General features: G+C 40.1%; 1 protein-coding gene across 4 annotated transcripts in view; it reads right to left on the bottom strand.

The window, feature by feature from the left end:
• Positions 1-18,997, bottom strand: part of CTNND2 (catenin delta 2) — a 906,151-nt gene that overhangs the window by 102,482 nt on the left and 784,672 nt on the right. For all 4 annotated transcript variants that reach the window (XM_044233797.1, XM_044233772.1, XM_044233780.1 and 1 more), the window contains one exon: positions 8,982-9,155. In XM_044233797.1, the coding sequence (XP_044089732.1) occupies positions 8,982-9,155 (174 nt within the window). The remainder of the gene's footprint in view (positions 1-8,981; positions 9,156-18,997) is intronic.

The following is an 18,997-nucleotide window of genomic DNA, read 5'->3' as shown; positions in this document are numbered from 1 at the left end:
GCTCCACCATTGTCTGGTCCAATGACAACTGCTGTTGTCAGGATGGGACAGAGCACAAAACAGTGAATGCTGAGTTTTTGTGTTTTTTTGTATTTTTTTTTTTTTTTTACAATTTGATTGATTGATTGATTGATTTAGAGAGTGTCAACAGGGGGAAGGGCAGAGGGAAAGTGAGAGAGACAGTCTCAAGAAGACTCCATGCTGAGCACAGAGCCTGACAGAGCGCTTGATCTCACCACCCTGAGATCATCATGTGAGTAGACATCAAGAGTTGGATGCTCAACCAACTGAACCACCCAGGTACTCCATGTGAAAGGTGTGGACAGTGCCTGCTAGGGTTAAGGAGTGGATGTGGCTACATCTAGGGAAGCTTAACAGTTGGAGGGGAAAGTGTGGGCCAGGAGAGCACATTGGACCAGAGACAGCCCAATTACCTGTCATTATATCCCATCTGAGACCCCAACAGGACAAGGAAGTTTGTCCTGGATGAGAGGTGGCTTAGGACAAGAGATAACTCCACACTGAGAAATGGACACCCAATCCCTGTCCCTGAAGAAATACGCCTGCAAACATGCCCCCACCCCAAGTTTAGCATCAACTACAGGGGACAGGAGCAGATGAAGCCTGATAGACATCAATACAGCCCAGTGTAAGCCTGAAGAGACTGAGAAATAGCTCATACTCTTCAGTTTACCTAGAAATGTCTAGAGTTTGTTTTCTTCTTTTCCCTTTTTGTATTGGACAAAATGAGAGCTCAGAAATTAACCCAAAATAAAGTTACATGAATTTTTATATAATAATGTTCCTTGTTGTCCATACAGAGAGTTTGGTAATAAAGTGAAGTCAACAATTTCTAACCCTTTCAGACTCCGTCAATCCAATGTGGATTCTCAGGAGCTTAATTTTTAAAGACTTTATTTATTTATTTATTTATTTATTTGAGAGAGAGAGAGCACATGCATGTTGGAGGAAGGGACAGAGGGGGAAGGAGAGAGAGAATTTCAAACAGACTCCCTGCTGAGCACAGAGCCCAACATGGGACTCAGTCTCATGACCCTGAGACCATGACCTGAGCTGAAACCACAAGTCAGACTCTTAATTGAATGAGCCGCACAGGTATCCCTGGAACTTCACTTTTTAAATTCCCAGCCCATCCATAAACAGGAAAAATATTTCTGCCTTGCTTAAGCTGATTTGGTTAAGGCTGATTTATGTTCCTAAAAGGAGATCAACACTAATATGTAATAAGCTTCTCCCTCTTAAAATCCCAATAATTTGCTAAATGACTGGGGATAGTGTTCTCTTTTCAGTACTAAATATTATATTTAGTGGCTGAACCCATGATAGGGCTAAACTTCTGAATTTGTTGATTAACACCTTTATTCATATTAAATATTAATACTTTTGATTAATATCTGACAAGGTCTCCTGCTTTAGAAGGATAGTCTGAGATTAAGTGGTTCTCTGTTGCTTGACTGTTGTCCCATTGAATTCCCTACTCTTTTTCTTTTGATTAGTTAAAAAGCCTCATATTTTCAAACTAAACTCTTCCAAATGTAATTTTACCTTTCAGAAGCATTTTAGCATTCTGTAGTGTCACAGGACCACAATATGCTAAAATCCTACAGCTATAAAATGAGGAACACATTGCAATGAGTTTCACACAGATTACACAGGACTTTGAAATTTGTTTCTGAACTCGTTTATGATACCATGTTATTTACCATGGCGTATCATTCTCATAGTAAGAGGGCAGAAAGTACCAAAAAAGTTTTACTTATTCAATCTCATTTTAACTGTCAGCTTACTATAATAAGAATGTTCGAGATATTCAGAAATGGTGTGGCTTTTGCTGCACGCCTCACATTATTTTCTCCAGTGTGGATCTTTATCTGAACTACTGTGTTCATCTAGGGCTGTGGTTGGATTTATGAAGCAACTGGGCAACTTTACCACGAGGCCCTTCACATGCTCGGTTCTGTTGTGGTGAACGTAGGACTTAGGTGTTTATGTATTTTATCTGTTACAGGATTACATATTTTTGTTTTCAAAATCCATTTTAAAAAGTTATATCTGTAATGAGGAGGACTGGGGAAGAACTTTCTTGTGTCATTGCACCAAGTAAATCATTTTAGTAAGTAAAATTTTTAGTGACAGTAATGGCAGCTATTTTGTGTTCTGTTTCTTTGTGTTTTATTTTTTGTTTGTGTTTGTGTTTTGAAAATGTAAGTCAGGTTAGTACAAAGACTGAATTTTATTGCAAGTGTTTACGCAATGCTGAAAATATTAATGGCCAGGCAAGAGAACTTCCTGGGGGGAAAAGCATTTAGATATACTTTTGTCGTAGGAACAAGTAAAGAAGGTCAAGCTCATGTAAAAGTGATGTGGGAAAAGTATTCATCCAACAAATCGCAACATGAACACTCTCTAACTCTCAAATCCTTATTCTCAAACTATCTCAAGGATCAGTAATTCTCAATGAAAAAAAATGGACCTTAAAGAATGAACTTTTCTGAAAACAGAAAGGTGGTTTTTGTTTTGTTTTGTTTTGGTAAGTGTTATTAAATATGTCTTCACTGTGTGCAAATGGCATTTAGAAATACCTTCTAGGCAACAGAATGGCATGTCTGAGAGAAAGGATGCCACAGATCTTATTCTGAGACTCCTGTATGTTCTTTAGTGAGAAGGCTATGTAAATATCCCACGGATGAGGGGAGATAAACAAGAATGGGGGTTCAAATGAAACTGTCTACACCCCTGCTTTTTCAATAATGAGGAGGATTGACTGAGAAGTGCAGGTACACTCGATTTTTTATTCAATGTCAGAAAATAAAAGTAATTTAATTGTTTTTCATCCTCACTTATTAGACCCCAACTCAGAAAGTCTTTTCTTTAATATATCCCTCCCTTTTTTTCTTTTAATTATGGTCCCTCATGGGGAGTGGGAGTTAACATCTCATATTTTCCCTTTGGAGCCAGAAAACATGTCATCCTGTGGATGTTACTCATTACCTGGGGGAACTGTGCTGATATAAGCACTTATGCAAATACAGGCATAGCTTTTATTGAAGCCCTGGGTAGTAAGGTAATGGGAGTACCATTGGTTTTTACTAGGATATTAAGTGTTTTATTTTGTAACATAAATTGAATATATTAGCAAATCTCTGTCCCTTGACAATGGAGAATTTTGCTTTTCTTGAATTTGGATTTAGACTACCTAATGCCTGAGAATTGTTGTTCATTGTCAGTGGTGTACGAGTGTATGGAAATAATCTGTCTGCTGGAGGCTAGGAGCTAAGCCCAGATAATGAGAGAGGTGTGACCTTGACTCTCATAAGAGAATATTTCTGGTTGTAAATTTGTGTTCTTTTTCTGCTTCCTGCTGGTAGATGATGACCACAAGTGTAGCCTTGGAAATCAATGTTAAAGATGGCAGAACAGCCATGAATGTAGGTGAATTAATTCATGGAGGGGAGCTTCCCTCCGCACACACCTGCCTTCACCTGTTACATTAGAGAAAATAACTTCTGTCTTCTATTTTGTTTTAGTCCTTACATACTTAGGGTCTCTTTTCTATAGCCATTAGCATTATACATACACCCTTGTGTATATATTCTTATCATAGCATCAATAATGGTTCTTAACCTGAGCTCAAGAGCAGATCATTTTACAACTGCTGTAGGTCTAATATGTGCCCCAGGGGTTCTTTTAAGAACAGGCTGCACCTTCTAAACACCAACCCAGAATCACCTTTATATGTAATGGGGCCCAGCAGATTTCATATGTTGCCTCCCTATCTTCTCACTGGCATAGTTGATTATGAGAAATCAGCTGTCACTCTTCTCTTTGTATGTACAAGTCTTTTCCCCTCCAGCTCCTTTTATACATATATATGTATGTGTATGTATACACACACACCCACAATGTTTCTTAGTACACTTGACATACAATGTTATTCTCTGGCTGATTTTAGGATGCTCCCTTTACTACTGATTTTGAGCACTTTGAGTAAGATGTATCTTAGAGAAGCTTCTTCATGCTTCTTCCACTTGAGTTTCCTTGAGCTGCCCTGCTTGTATCTGTGAGTTTAAGGTTTTCATTCCATTTGGGAATTTTTCAACTATTAAGACTCCAAATATTTTTTTCTGTTCTCTTTCTCCTTTCTCTCTCCTTTCTTTTGGGTATTTCAATTACACATATATCAGTCCACCTGACATGGCCAGTTGAGGTCACTGATGATTTGAGGTTTCTTCTTTTTTCTCTGTGTTTTGTTTTGGGCAGTTTCTATTGAGTTCATTAATCTTTTCTTCTGCAATGTCTAACCTGCCACTAATCTTATCCCATGTGTTTTTCATTTCAGACATTGTATTTATAACTCTAGAAGTTTTATTTGATTCTTACTTATTTTCCATGTTCTAATTAACTTTTTGAGCATAAGAAATATAGTTACAGCAACTGCTTCTCTGCTAATGTTAATATCTGTGTCAGTTCTGAGTTGATTCCAAAATGATTACTTTTTCTCCTCATTATGAATTACATTATCTTCTCTATTGGCTTCTAAGGTTATTTTCAATAGATGCCAGACATTCTTAATTTTAATCTGTTGGGTGCTGCATATTTTTTGTATTCCTTTAGACATTTTTAAGCTTTGGTTAATTTACTTGGAAATGATTGCTATTTTTGGATCCTACTTCTAAGATTTGATAGAAAAGACTGGATCATATTTAGTCCAAGGCTAATTATACGCTCAGTGCTGGGAGGCAAGACCCTCCTGAGCACTCTACCCAGGGGCCCATGAATTACAAGGATTCCCTGTCTGGTTCTCAGGAAGGCACACTATACCCATCCCTACATGAATGCCAAGTTTCATTCTCTCTAACTGCAGGAGGCTCTTTCTTCAGGTGTGGGCATTTCCCTCACATGCATGCATCCAAGAGTTGGTATTTCCCTCACATGCATGCATCCAAGAATTCCCTGCAGAATATTTGAGAGGGATACTCTGCAGATCTTTAGGCTTCTCTCTGTGTGTGGTTTTCTCCTCTCTGGTACTCTGTCATGTGAACTCCAGTCACCTTCATCTCCCCAGCTTCCCAGCCCCATCTCCTTAGCTCAGAGTCTGACAAACTCCTCTGGGGTTTCCAGACCTGGTGCCATGGTGGGCAAACTGGCTCAAGGCAGTGAGCTGGGGCAGTCAGAGGGCTCATCCTTGCTTGTTTTCTGATAATTGTTTCCAATGATCAGAGACAATTGTCTCTGTGTCTTAAAAACCATGGTTATATTTCCCTAGGTTATTTTATTGTTATTATTCTGCCATAAAGGGAGGAAAATCTGGACCTTGTTCCTCCATCTTGGCATCTTGCTGGAAGTAGGAGTCCCTCAGGTGTAGCTGTTTCTACAGCTTCAGAATGGAGTTCTAGAACTCACAGCTTTGGAGATCAGATTATTCAATGACAGTGATGAAAGTAATGCCCCCAACCGGGTTTATTCTGTAGTCAGTTTGGACACATATGGAATTTACAGTAAAAGTGCAGTCCTTGCTATCAGGACTACTTACTGGGGTCTTGTGAGGAAAGCATCACTAAGTCATGTGTGATTAGGGTCAATGACTTGGTTATGACCTGGATTTTCTCCATTTCTTCTTTCTTAGGTTTGGCCCATCCAAGTCCTGCTTCAGGTTGGTCATCATGTCCCACTTGGTGTGTTGTCTCTAGGAGCCTGCTGATTGGGCGGGGTCCTCAGATACCCTCTGTGTTTATTCTGACCCAATTCCTAACCCATTAGGGATCATGCTTCGGGGCTCGTTTTCACCATACTCTTTTAAAACTTTGTTTCTTTTTATTTAAACCTTGTGTTTTATATCACACCATTAGCTAGAACAAAGACAACTGTCAAACTATGATTTCTACTTTTATTTGTTGCATTCCACTGATACCCTGTGGTTCTCGTCTATGGGATACTCCAACTGCTAAGCTACACTAAATTCATTGTCCTTCTCAAGGCTGTTGCCCTGACTCTAGTCTCAAATTTCCCAGTTCCCTTATTTTTTATTCATATTGGCCACATGGCCAGAGATTCTGTTTCCTTCTACACTACATCTATGTTGCTATCATGTTATCTCATTAAATATTAACAGCTTAATATCCAAATGTCCCTTTATTCTATCTTATTTTAAAAGTAAATGGGCACAAGAATAGGTACTTTGAAACTGGTCACATTTTAGCAGAAATTGGACTGTACAAAGATACCTAATATATCTGACTTAATAATAAATACAGATATATTTCTATAGTTCAAACTCTCAGTTTTCACTATGTTGAATTACAACAGAAATAACCCGTAAGTGGTTTTTGAAAGAGCATGCACTCACATTTTGGAAATCTTTAAACTACTATATCCAATTGTTTTAAGATTCTGTGACAAACAAAATAATTGTACTGTACATGGGAAAAAAAAGTAACTGAAGTCCACATTGGCCATGAAAAAAATACATTACTTTGCTTCTGCCATAATACCATTATGTTTTTCTGATGCTCATAAACCAAGTAATGAGTCTCCTAAAGTTTAAAAAGTATTTAAGACCATTATGAAGATCTAGTTTACTAGTCAATTTGTTGCAAGAAGAGTTTGCATGACCTTCCTATAAAGAAAAGTTATTGTTTCAGATGATGAGGTCTATAAAAAGCTGCTTCCATGTAAAATTCCGGTCTTTTACCTTCTCACATTTGTGCTTTTGTTTGGGTCATAAAAAGTTAAGGACACCAAAAAAAAAATGCCACTAAATTTCAACAGTCACTATAAAAATACATTCTTAGTACTCTAGATTTCAAATGATAGCACTGTCCATATGAAACTTGGTGCTGTTTTGTGTCCTAAATCCATCTTTTAGTCATTCAAGATTTTTTCTTAAATAAAATAAATTTTTAAAAGGAAGGATTTCTCTGTGTGGTTTTTGTACAAGTTATTTTCAGTCTTTAAAAAATTATAATCATTTATCAATTTATAAACAATTTTTAAAAAAATTATAATGATTTGGCTTAATGATAACCTTCTTAAGTCATCCCTATGGATTATCTATCTTCCCTTTTCATATATTTCCTTACCATTTAACATGGCATGTTAATAACGTATACAATAAATGATGATAACGTGACTATTACTCATGCTTGTGTATTGTGTTTTGATAAGAAAACTCTTATGTAAATAAAATATATATATATATATATATAACTTATGTATATATACACACACACACACATATATGTAACTGTATACAAATATACTTTAACAACCCCTTGCCTGACTGAGGACTATCTCACTTTTCTAGGGTTATTAGGATGGTGAATGCTTCTTATAGAGTAAGGTTGACAAAACTCTTGGCCCAACTTAATGACAATCCAATAGCCTATGGCATCCTGCTTCCATCTTTGCATATAGTGCCATGATTGATCTGCAAGCTGTGACATGAAGCGGCCACAGTCTTTTCTGTCTAAAGAGGACCCATCTGAGACAATGAAGTGCTATAATTTGCTCAGGATCACAGGGATCGGAAAAGGCAGAGACTGGGTTTGAATTGTGATTTGAATCAAAGCCTCTTAAATTTAGAGGGAGAGAAGATCTAAGGGTTAGTTCAAGGAAGTGATTCCCATTATTATATTTCTCCTTGTCTTGCAAGGCCCTATTCTGGAATTCTGCCTGATGTGATTCTTCTTTTGAAGTTTTTCTCCAATTGAGAGCAAGAGATACCTTCCCTTCAAGGCTAACTCAACCTGAATTCTTTCAGGACAACATCAGGGACACCTATGGACAGACAAGAAAGGGATGATGATGTTCATTCCTAAGACTCTCAAAAGAAGGAATGGGCCCACACAAACATCAGCAGCCAGCTCCTTGGAAAAGTTGTTAAGGGCTGGCCCCCAAGAGCTGTGATGTCCCAGGTCAGAAATAAGGCAGTTCTGTAGCTGAGACCATAGCAGTGGAAACAGAATGATAAGTGAGAGGCTACATGAAGGCAGATGTTGGAAGCTCTAACAAGAAGGGAGGATACAATTGCATGACAATGCTGAGGGCAGTATGTGCGGTGCCTATGGTCCTAGGCTGAGAATTCTCCGCAGCCATGTCTTATTAACATTGTTATGAAGAAAGTGAACTCTAGATAGTGATTTATGTATATCTTAAACCCCAGGCTTTGAATTAAATGAATGAAAAATGGATGGCAGAGGCCCTTTGATAATTTCCTTTCTTGATATTTTCATCATATGCCCTCATTCTAGATGGTTACACTTTTTTATGTGGTAAAACAAGTTAGCTCATGTAATGGCGAGTGACCAAACTCAAGAATTCTTTGCTAGGGTGAATCCTTTTCTACCCAAAATGAGGGTCATGGAAATTTTCTGTTAAAACCAATCAGGGATAACCCGTGTTTATAAGAATTCAGAGAAAAAGGCCCTCCTAATCTCCTTCCTCATTGTACATTTGCTTTAACAGTCTGGCCAAAGAGACTTAGGAATACTATTCTTCTCTGTAAGCCCATGGGTTAAAAATGAAAGAGGTTCTTTCCCTTTGAGGACAGGACCAACTACAACATTATAGGGATTCACATGGGTTTTGATACAAATGCTTGGGCATTAGCTCCTGTAACAGTCAACAATAGAGCTTTGAAAAGCATCAACATGTCACAATCTCCCCTGAAAACAAAATAGCTCAGCTACATACCTAGAATGGAAAGCATATCACAGCATTTTCAATGACTATACTTACATCTATCCATCTATATTTTGTAGTGATTTTCAAGGACCCCTGAGCCCTTGAGAATTTTTAAAAGGGATATCTTTCTATGTCCAAGAGTCCAATGTAACTGGTCTTTCCCTAACATTCTCAAAGCCTGTATTGGAATTGCACATCTCAAAATTGGACGTCTAATCCTTTCTAAGGACATGCTCATAACTCCAGATCTCTTCTTTACGGTAATGAACTAGTCATACCTTCCAGCTCCCTGCAGCCAAGTTCTGCAGGGCGCCTGCTGCCCCTTCCAGCGTGTCTGCGTTTGAGCACTCAGAGAGCAGTGTGAGGTAGGGTTTGACTATAGATGGGTGCCACAGCATCTGGATCCCTTTTGGTGGTTCTGCACAGTCTGGAAGAGGTCCTACTCCATCCCACTGGTGGAAGAAAAATAAGAGAGTAAACACCTTTAACATCGTTACACTTCCCAACTTTGTCTTCTGTAAATAAGCGGGGTGTCATAACATTTGGTGAACATCTATGGCAGATAGGGTAAAGCCTTACTAGACCAAAAACAGGACATCCACGCCTGCCCACCCAGAGCCTATGATGGAAAGCGGAATGTGGCAGAGCGTGTACATAACTAACTGTAATTGACAGTAGAATAAATGCATAAGTTCTCTAAGAATGGTTCCAGCACATTTCTATAAAAGGAAGAAGCAATATGTTAATTTTGGTGGTCAGAATGGAGAGCATTAAACAACAAGGCAATGTATCTTACAGTTAGCATACTACTAGCATAACACAGTACACATTAATAATCAAATACCCTCACTTCTTAAACCTAAATACTAACTGATAAATTCTTATATAACTTATAAAATACCTATTTGTTTGCTTTTGCATTCTATCATTGCATTACAGGCATCAAACGGTTGTCAGAATGGACACAGAAGAGAAAATTGCTGTGGTTTATTAGATGCACTGACCTAGCTAAATACAAATTAGATCTTACAGCGTTCTAATAGTTTGGTTTGCTCTGAATTGGATCTAATGGATAATAGGAGAACATGTAATTAAAAATTAATGCCAATAATTTAAAAACTATCACTTATTGAGCAAGGGAGTATCAGTAGACCATTAAAATGATAGTTATGAAGACTACACTGTAGCAACGCGGACAAATAATTATGATAAAAAGTGAAATGAATAAAGCAGGATGCAGAGTAGTGAGGGGTGTGGGCTTTATACCACGTAAAATGCACCAGGGAAACACGTATGACCATAAAATCTTCTTAACAAAATGGTTATGCCTTTCATTTTTTCTACATTTCAAATTTTGTTACACTTTTATTTTTTTAAATGTTGTGATTCTGGGGGCGCCTGGGTGGCTCAGTGGGTTAAGCCTCTGCCTTCGTTTTGGGTCATGATCTCAGGGTCCTGGGATCGAGCCCCGCATTGGGCTCTCTGCTCAGCAGGGAGCCTGCTTCCCCTCTCTGCCTAGCTCTCTGCCTACTTGTGATCTCTCTCTCTCTCTGTCAAATAAATAAATAAAATCTTTACAAAAATAAAATAAAATGTTGTGATTCTGATATACTTAAAAATAGTGATTCTTGGGGCACCTGGGTAGCTCAGTTGTTAAGCATCTGCCTTCGGCTAAGGTTGTGATTCCAGGGTCCCCAGATAGAGCTCCGCATGGGGCTCCCTGCTTGGTGACAAGCCTGCTTCTCCCTCTCCCACTCCCCTGCTTGTGTTCCCTCTCTCACTATATCTCTCTCTGTCAAATAAATAAATAAAATCTTTAAAAAAAATAGTGAGTCTGATCTTTGATCACACATAGTCTTTGTCTTTTGGGAAAAATGAAGCCAACAAATATAATGAGGGTAGAAATGAAGCAAATTATATGTTCAGAAAAAATACTCCAACATTCACTGCTGAGAAAAATCATAATAACACAAAATAATCCTTTATAATTCAGGGCGGGAGCATCAAGTTATTTAACTGCTTATTTGTGTTTCTTAATGGTTACTTAAGATATAGTCTAAATGACATATACAAAACCTTCCTGCAGATATTCGTGTAGGTACATACACGTGCATGAGTGTGTTTGTGTATAAATACAAAAATCACAGCTATATTTCAAAATCTGTGTTTCTTGGTTCTGAAAATTTTACTGGACTATAGGCTTATTTCATATCTTTGTAACATAAAAATGGAAGAGTTGATGATGAAAATGTAAAGTTACTTAACTATCACAAGTCATTATTTTCATTATTTATTATATATATTATTATATTATATATATTATTTATTATATATAATTATATTATATATGCTCATTATATATACTATATATATTCATTATATATATATATTTATATATATATATATATATATATATATATATATATATTCAGAGATGAATATCCCATGGACAGAGGTTGGACATACCACGAAAGGTCATTTTCTATGAGAGTGTCCCTCAATTTTAACTCTGTAACAAGGACACTCAAGGTGGAGGAATCTGCTTGTTCTTTGAGCCCAAGCCACTTCAAACCATTCTGAAATGTCTTTGCACCTGCGCAAGCGTGAAACCTGCAGTTCCCTTTTAAATACAGAAAATAACAGAATGGGATGCGAACGGTCTTGTCACGTGGCTCCCTGCTCATGCGGGGAGCTGGGCTCACTACCCTGGATAAAGCAGGGCTAACGCTGTCTTGGCCAGGGAAAGCAGCTTGGGTGTTGAATCTTTCTGCTGGCACAACAGGAGATGGTAAATTCTTTATTTTTTTTTTCTTAAGATTTTACACTTATTTATTTGAGAAAGAGAGAGTGAGCGCAAGTGCGCGCGCATGTGCGCATGAGCAGGGGGGCGGGGCAGAGGGAGAAGCAGACTCCCCGCTGAGCTGGGAGCCCGATGTGGGGCTCCACCCCAGGACCCTGAGATCAGGACCTGAGCTGAAGGCAGATGCATAACCGACTCAGCCACCCAGGCGCCCTGGAAATGGGAAATTATTTCATGTGGGTTTTTTCCCATTGTTTATATTATCATCTCCTTAAGACTTTAAAGCTATGGCTTTCGTATAAAGATGTGATGATATTCAGAAAAATCAGACTATGCACTTAGAACTCAACAGGGATGACATTTCCATCTCCTGCAGGGCGAGTTCCCCCAACAGCAGGAGTCGGGCAGCAGCGGTATTTGCACGCTCATCACAGAACGTGAGGGCCGACTGGAAGAGCAGCAAGAAGCGGCTGTGTGTCATTTGCTGGGTTTCATCTTATTCTCCTTTCCTAACTTCTGCCCAATAAAATAGGATACTTGGTTGAATCAGTAGACAATTTTCTTCGGCTCTGACATGTGATCTATGTAGCTCTTAAATACCTTTCACTACGGTCCTTTCTTAATGGCTACAGAGAGAACCTGAAGGAAATAAAAGGAAAACTGATGTGGATACGGGTAATCTTTGATGGCACCTAGAAATGGAGTTCAAAGGGGAAGTCTCTGTTATTTTAGAACACTGATGGTACCCTGGTATGTCAATACTGGAGATGAAGAGTTATTTCAAAGCCAGTCAATGTCTCTGGCCTTTATCTGGGTACATTATTTCCAACTTTTGCTGAGTTAATAGGGAAAGAATTATCAACTGCCCATGAAAAATAGATTTTCACCACCTATAAAAAGACCAGAAGTCTTCTCGAAGAGAGTGTTAGCATGCCCAACACTACATTGCCTGGAAAATCAATATCAATGGGACCCCAGGGTGCAGGTGACATCAGGATCTGACTTAGCTGGTAAAAATTCCACACATGCAAATTTCTAGTGCTAAGCTTCTTCTAGAGTGAGGATCCATGAGAAGTCATGGGATATGCAACTTTTTCAGCAAAGTAGACATATGCCATCTATAAATGTAAATATGAGATGCATGTATCCTAAAATTTGAAGTGAAGGGACCAGAGCTTTCTCAATTTCCATCTTTTAAGGGCACAGCAAGACAAGGTCATCTGTGAAACAGGAAGACAGCTCTCAACAGACACAAATCTGTGAGCACCTTCGTCTTGGCCTTCCAGCCTCCAGACCTGGGAGAAATAAATGTCTGTTGTTTAAACCTCCCAGTATGTACTGCTTTGTTATGGCAGCCTGAGCAGATGAAGGAGTAATCATGGTAAGCACTAAGTGAATTTGGCGTCGTAGGGTCCTTGAGCACATCCACTCACAGCCCTCTAGAATTTTCTCTGTTCCTAACTTCTCATTGAGAGCTCAGGAAGCTTGGTTCAGGAATCTCCCCATAACCTACCTTTCACTTATTTTTTCCATTACCTCCATTTTAAAGGAGCTCTGTCCTTGACATGCCAATGCCCCTCTCAGTTAATCCCGTAGTCTTGTTTTGTTTATGTCTTTGGTGATACATCCCTAAAAGACAGTATACTACAGTAATTCTCCACGAAAGGATTTTATCATCCAAGGGGACAACTGACAATGTTGAGACATTGTGGATTGTCACAGCTGGAAGGGGTACTACTGGCATCTAATGGATAGAGGAATGCTGATAAAACCCTACAATGCACAGGACAGCCCCACAACTGAGACTTATTCAGTTCAAAATGTCAAGAGTGACAAGGCTGAGAAACCCTGATCTAGTAGTATAAAACAGAGTATTTTTTAAAGATTTATTTATTTCTTCTAGAAAGAAAGAGAGGAGGAGGTGGGGCAGAGGGAGAGGGAGAGAGAGAATCCCAAGGAAACTCCCCACTGAATGCAAAGCTCCACACAGGACTTGATCCAATGACCCTGAGACCATGACCTGCGTCCAAATCAAGAGTCGAATGGCAAACCGCCACAGCCACGCAGGCACAGAGTACTTATTAATGGCATGAAGCACTGAGTGGTAAAATGTCAATAAGCAAAGTAAATGGGAAGCCTACGTTGGAGTTTTAAGTCTGCAAAGTCACTCAAAGTAGAAGAACAGCATTTTTAGGTGATAGGATGTATTTCAGAGGAGACATGCAGCGCAGGAGGAGAATCTCATTCATCCACGGACAGTGACCAAGGAGAGTTGCTGCATAAACACAGACGGCTGTGGCCTTACGGGCTTGTGTGACTTGCTGCTTGGAGGACATGAAATCTCATGTCTTGAGTCACCAAGCTCCCGACATATGGTGACATGAAGGCACAGTGAGGTCAGCCGTGAGGAATGAGCAGCAGTTCAAATAAGCAGATGGTTGGTGAAGAAGTAGTATTAAGCAGTGAAGGAAAAAGCATGCTTACTAATAAAATGGAAACTGGAAGAAAGTGAACCCATGATATTAAGAAATGAGAACTTAGAAAGCACCAAGAATGCCATGAAGGGCAGATCCATCCATTACGGTAAATTGAATCAGCTGTCACCGCCACCCGGCGTGATTCAGACACAGTTTGGCTTATGTCCCCAGATTCATTTGGTCTCGAGAGTTCACTTTTAAGAATTTTTCTTGGAAGAGCGATTAAGGGTGTGCGCGAGATTTAGCTACGCAAGTTTATTACAGTTTACGTTAGTTAAAACTGGGAAGCCACCGCATTTTCTGATCGTCAGGGAGTGGTTCACACATCACGGTACCCCCGCTGCAGTGCGATTCCTGGCAGCCCTCTCTCCATTCTGCCGGCGACAATTTGCTGGCAAGGAGAAAGGTCACGCTGAGTCACGGGATAAACTCTTGTATGACAATACGCAGAGTGAGACGAGGGGGTGTCACGCCCACACCTGTTCTCCCCATCCGTGCTGTGCCAAGGTGGGCGGCGGGGGCGGTCACCGAGGGCAAGTAATCAGGAGCTGCGCTGTTGGCAGAGAATTTGCCAACACTGAAATAACTCAAAGCCAACTTTTCATTACCGTGCGCAGACGACTTTCAATAAATTCAGTAATAAAGGATGTCCCCTTCCAGGGACAGAGAACTCTTGCTGCACTCCGAGGCATGCGACTGCATCCCCTTTCCCTTAGTTAAGAGAACGCCCTGGGGTCATGGTGGGGCAACAAATATGCTACACTTCCTGCTCCTTTGCACTCCAGGTTTTAACATGACCCCATACAGACTGTGGTGGGAAGGGGAAAGGTGTGGAAAAGGACACTTCCCCCTACCCTGTCTTCTTTATGCCTTTCCTGCTCCTGGTCGATGGACATGAAAAACCATCGTGGACCATCAGAAGGAGGAATTATCCCGAAGAGGAGAATACGATAGATCTTAGAGCCACTGAAGACCACAGATCAGGGCTGCCATCGACCTTCACATTAGCGGGAAGGACACTTATCTACTCTCAGGACACTTAGAAACGCTAAGATTTTGGCTATCTGACATGCGCCCTAATTCATACTCAGATCAATGTAGTCAACCTGTACTTGGAAGGGTTAAGCAAAGCTGTGCATAAATATGGAGAGAGAAGATGGGAAAGGATATCTGCCTGGTACAAATCGCAATTGTGGCTCTGTCTAGGAGGGGGTGGTAGAGGTTTGCGTATTCCTTTCCTCTTACAGCTTATTGCTATTTTACTCATATATAATTTTCATGTTCTATATTTGTGCATTTACACGCATGCTTATATTTAATTATAATTAACATCCATTTTGTCCAAAATAAGGAGAAACTTCTTTAAAATTCTAGTCTCCAGTGTGATTCAAACCAGCAAGAAAATTCACATGTGTGCCTTGGGATACTGATCACTGTTGAGTGTCGGGGTCTGGTTTCTGGGCCAACAGCATCCATAGGATGCTCACGCACAAGTGATACCAGATACAAAGTTCTGGGAGGAAACCTTTCGGGCAATGGGATTTCGTGGCATCTAATATGATTTAGGTGTCATGCGCTAACACCTTCAGAACAAGGCACAGTCAGAAGTATTACTTCTCCAGGAGAACCTTGAGACGCGCCTGGACACACATGAATCCCAAGTCCTCAAATGACTGTCATGATACAGAATGCTTGTTAGGTGTGGTGGTCCTTCTAGAGGCAGCAAGGTGACTAGCACAATAAGATGGAGCACTGTATGAGAACCTGGGTAACAGTTTGAACCACAAATGGAAAAGAGAAGATCTACAGAACATTCTGGGCCCTCAGTGGCTCCTGGAGGTAAAGTGTCATCAAGAAAGAAACGGACGAGGCTGGGACAAGTCACAGCTGTGGACATCTACTCGAAACACTTCCCCAGAAGGGGTAGAAGGTGCCGTGAACCCAAAACTAAGTGTCACTCAGCATAGCTCATTCTGGGTGTTGGGCTAGAGGTCAATGACAGAAGCGAGATCCATCCAGTCCCTCCCCTCAGCAGATCCCTTCTCCATGGGAGTCAGCTACTAGAGCAGATCAGCACTAAAGGGGAAGTTCAATAAAACCAGGTAAACGATTAGAGGATGAGTAACTCTTTACTTGGAAGAAGTCTTGAAAGGATGGAGGTGATGTTTTATTTGTCTTAGACGATTATCTTCCAAGTAGTAGAAGGGAGTAGAAGGCCAGAAAGAGGAAGAGCATGTACAAAAGCTCAGAGGCTGGTCTGTGGGACAAAGGGCAGGCCAGGAAAGCATGCAGGTGGAGAGCCCTGGAAGTTCTGCCAAGATGTGTTCATTATCATGGAAAAAATAAGAGGACATTAAAGATGTTGTGCAGAATCCCATTACTATGCTTTTGCATCTAAAATATCATGGTGATATGATAAATGGAACTTCCTGCTGTTCCATGCATTTGGCATCCACAATGTAAGCAAGAGATGGAAACAGCAATAATACTCTTAAATTGAGCACAACTCACTAAACTGTGAAACAAAGATTATCAGGAGAGCCAAAGTCAACCATAAAAAAATACCAGGTCAGAGTCATCTTCGAATTCTGACAGGTTTATGTCCTCACCCATGTGAAGACACATATATCCACACGAACTACAACATTCAGAAGTGATACTCAAGCCGGAAAGAGAAGTTCTAGGTTCTAGGACATCTTACTCGTCTTGCTTTGTTTTTTCTTTTTTCTCAGCAGTTCCTCTGTACTGTCAAGTTCACACTGAGTGGGTCTTGAAGGCTCGGGTCTGCTCTGGCCAGCAGCCAGCAGTATTCTTGACCTGAATCCACTTTGAGTACCACCAATCCCAGGATAGCATCCCAGGAATCTTGGCCATATGCCAAACTGAGAAACAAAAGATGCTTATTTCTACAAAAGGTGGAAAAGTAAATGTAGCAATTTTGTCTACTTGCATTTCCCTGGACCCCAATCTTCGTAATGCTGTCCCCGTCCCTGCTGTGCCCAGTGCCTGGCACGGAGCCCTGCTAGAAGGCAGTGGAGACCCTGACAGGTGAGATGTGCCTCTTGGCATGTGACGTGTAGATGGTTTGGTGGGGTGGGGGTGCGGTCAGCCTGAAAGGGGCTAGAGAGACAAGCAATTTCCTATAAATTGGCAACAGGCACTGAACACAGAGTCAGAAATTAATAAATTTGCAAAGCCATTTTGGATCAGAATACGATGCCCAGAAATGTTAAATACTTCTACACTTGGGGGCTCGTAGTCAGATGGTTCCAGGATGATTCGATAGCAACCATTTCTGTCTTTAAAAAAATTTTTCTATATTTATTTGAGAGAGAGAGAGAGAGAGCCCACACGAGGAGGGAGGGAGAGGGACAAGCGGACTCCTCACTGAGCATAGAACCCCATGTTGGGCTCGATCCCACAACCCTGAGATCATGATCTGAGCTGAAATCAAGAGTTGGATGCTTAACCGCCTGAGCCATCCAGGTGCCCTAATAGTAACCATTTCTTGATTTAAGAGCATAAAGGAAGCCTATTTTTGTATGATGTATTTTCTTGAATTATTCTAATTAAGAATCTAAAGGATAAAGTCTCTGAGATTTTTTATTGTAACTAAATCTGACCTTTATAGTCTCACAGCATTCTCCTCAGGTATAGAATTAACAATGCCAAAGGTAAGAATCAACATAAATTTCTGGGATACTGCAAGCTCCAGAGGCAATCATTAAACTAATTATGCTTTTTATCACTTTGGCTTCCTGGTAAAACCTCTGGCTCCTCTGTCCTAGGAAGTATGTATTGTGGATTTGACAACCTCTCATCTTACAGAGCTCCATTCTTGGATACTTCTCTCTGGGCATCTTAAATTTAAGAGAAGAGAATGAATAAGCATACATTGACATAATCAGTTCCTGTTTTCTAAAATATTATTTTCTAAATGGTATTTGAAAAGATTACAAATGTAATGCCTATTAGAAAATTCGTAAATACCCAAGTACAAAGAGAATCACTATCCTCACTCTTTGATGTTACTGTGCTCTCTCTAGAAACACATACATATATATGCAGATACAAATATATAAAAATATACCTATTTTATATTGGCGTGTGACACACATTTGGCAAAATCGGCCAGGTTTTACCAACATCATATCTATCGCTCTCTCTATATATCCTTGCTTTTCTGTTATTTTTCTTCAGTTCACTTTGTAACATATAATTCTCTCCAATCACTAGATATTCTTTGAAAACCTGACTTTATGAGCAACAGAGACTCCAGAGAATGGATATCTGACCATCTTGAAAGCTGTAAACTTAGAACTTTCTGGAAGCTTCTAGGTGAGTTACATGATCTGCAAGCTCTGAAGGCAAAGATGGGGATGCTTTTTGTCCAGGACAGGCCTGGGGACATTTCCATTTCTCACCTTGCTGCAACCTGTTAACAGTGATGAATTAGGGCCTCGGTTCCTCTCTCACTTGAGAGAGCTGACCTTTAATTTCTTTAGACTATTTGGAATGGCCACCTGCGCTCCCGAAGTGCAGAGCACATTCTCCCTGCTGAGACCCCAGGCTGGAGCAAGTGCCCGTCCTTCCCAGCAGGTGGCGCCATCTAGATTTAGTTCTCTCTGGGGGACCAGTGCGGGGAGGCCAAGCCGTGTGCCGATGTCACCCTATCTCAGTCCTCCATGTCCAATGCTCTCCTCCCCATCTCCAGACCAGTCAGTGCTGCCTCCCTTCCATTGGTTTTAAATGCGAATGCTTTTTACTCTTGACTTTTTTTAAATATACTGAACTTGACAGACATGAAATGACTTGCAAACAGACATAGCTCCTATCTGTTTACATTAAAATTTTTCAGAAAGATATGTTTGTATTATATTAGAGCACAGTTTAGTCTTTTATAAAACTATCACTTGACTGAAATCATAAGTTTGAAGTTTCTTTATAAACAACAATATTCTACTGTATTTTAACGTGGTTGTTTTGGCAGAACTTTCTAAGAGATCCTTTTTGTTTC

The sequence above is a fragment of the Neovison vison genome, chromosome 1 (assembly GCF_020171115.1).
Source record: "Neovison vison isolate M4711 chromosome 1, ASM_NN_V1, whole genome shotgun sequence".
NCBI classification, from domain to species: domain Eukaryota; kingdom Metazoa; phylum Chordata; class Mammalia; order Carnivora; family Mustelidae; genus Neogale; species Neogale vison.
This window is presented reverse-complemented; position numbering and strand designations above follow the sequence as displayed.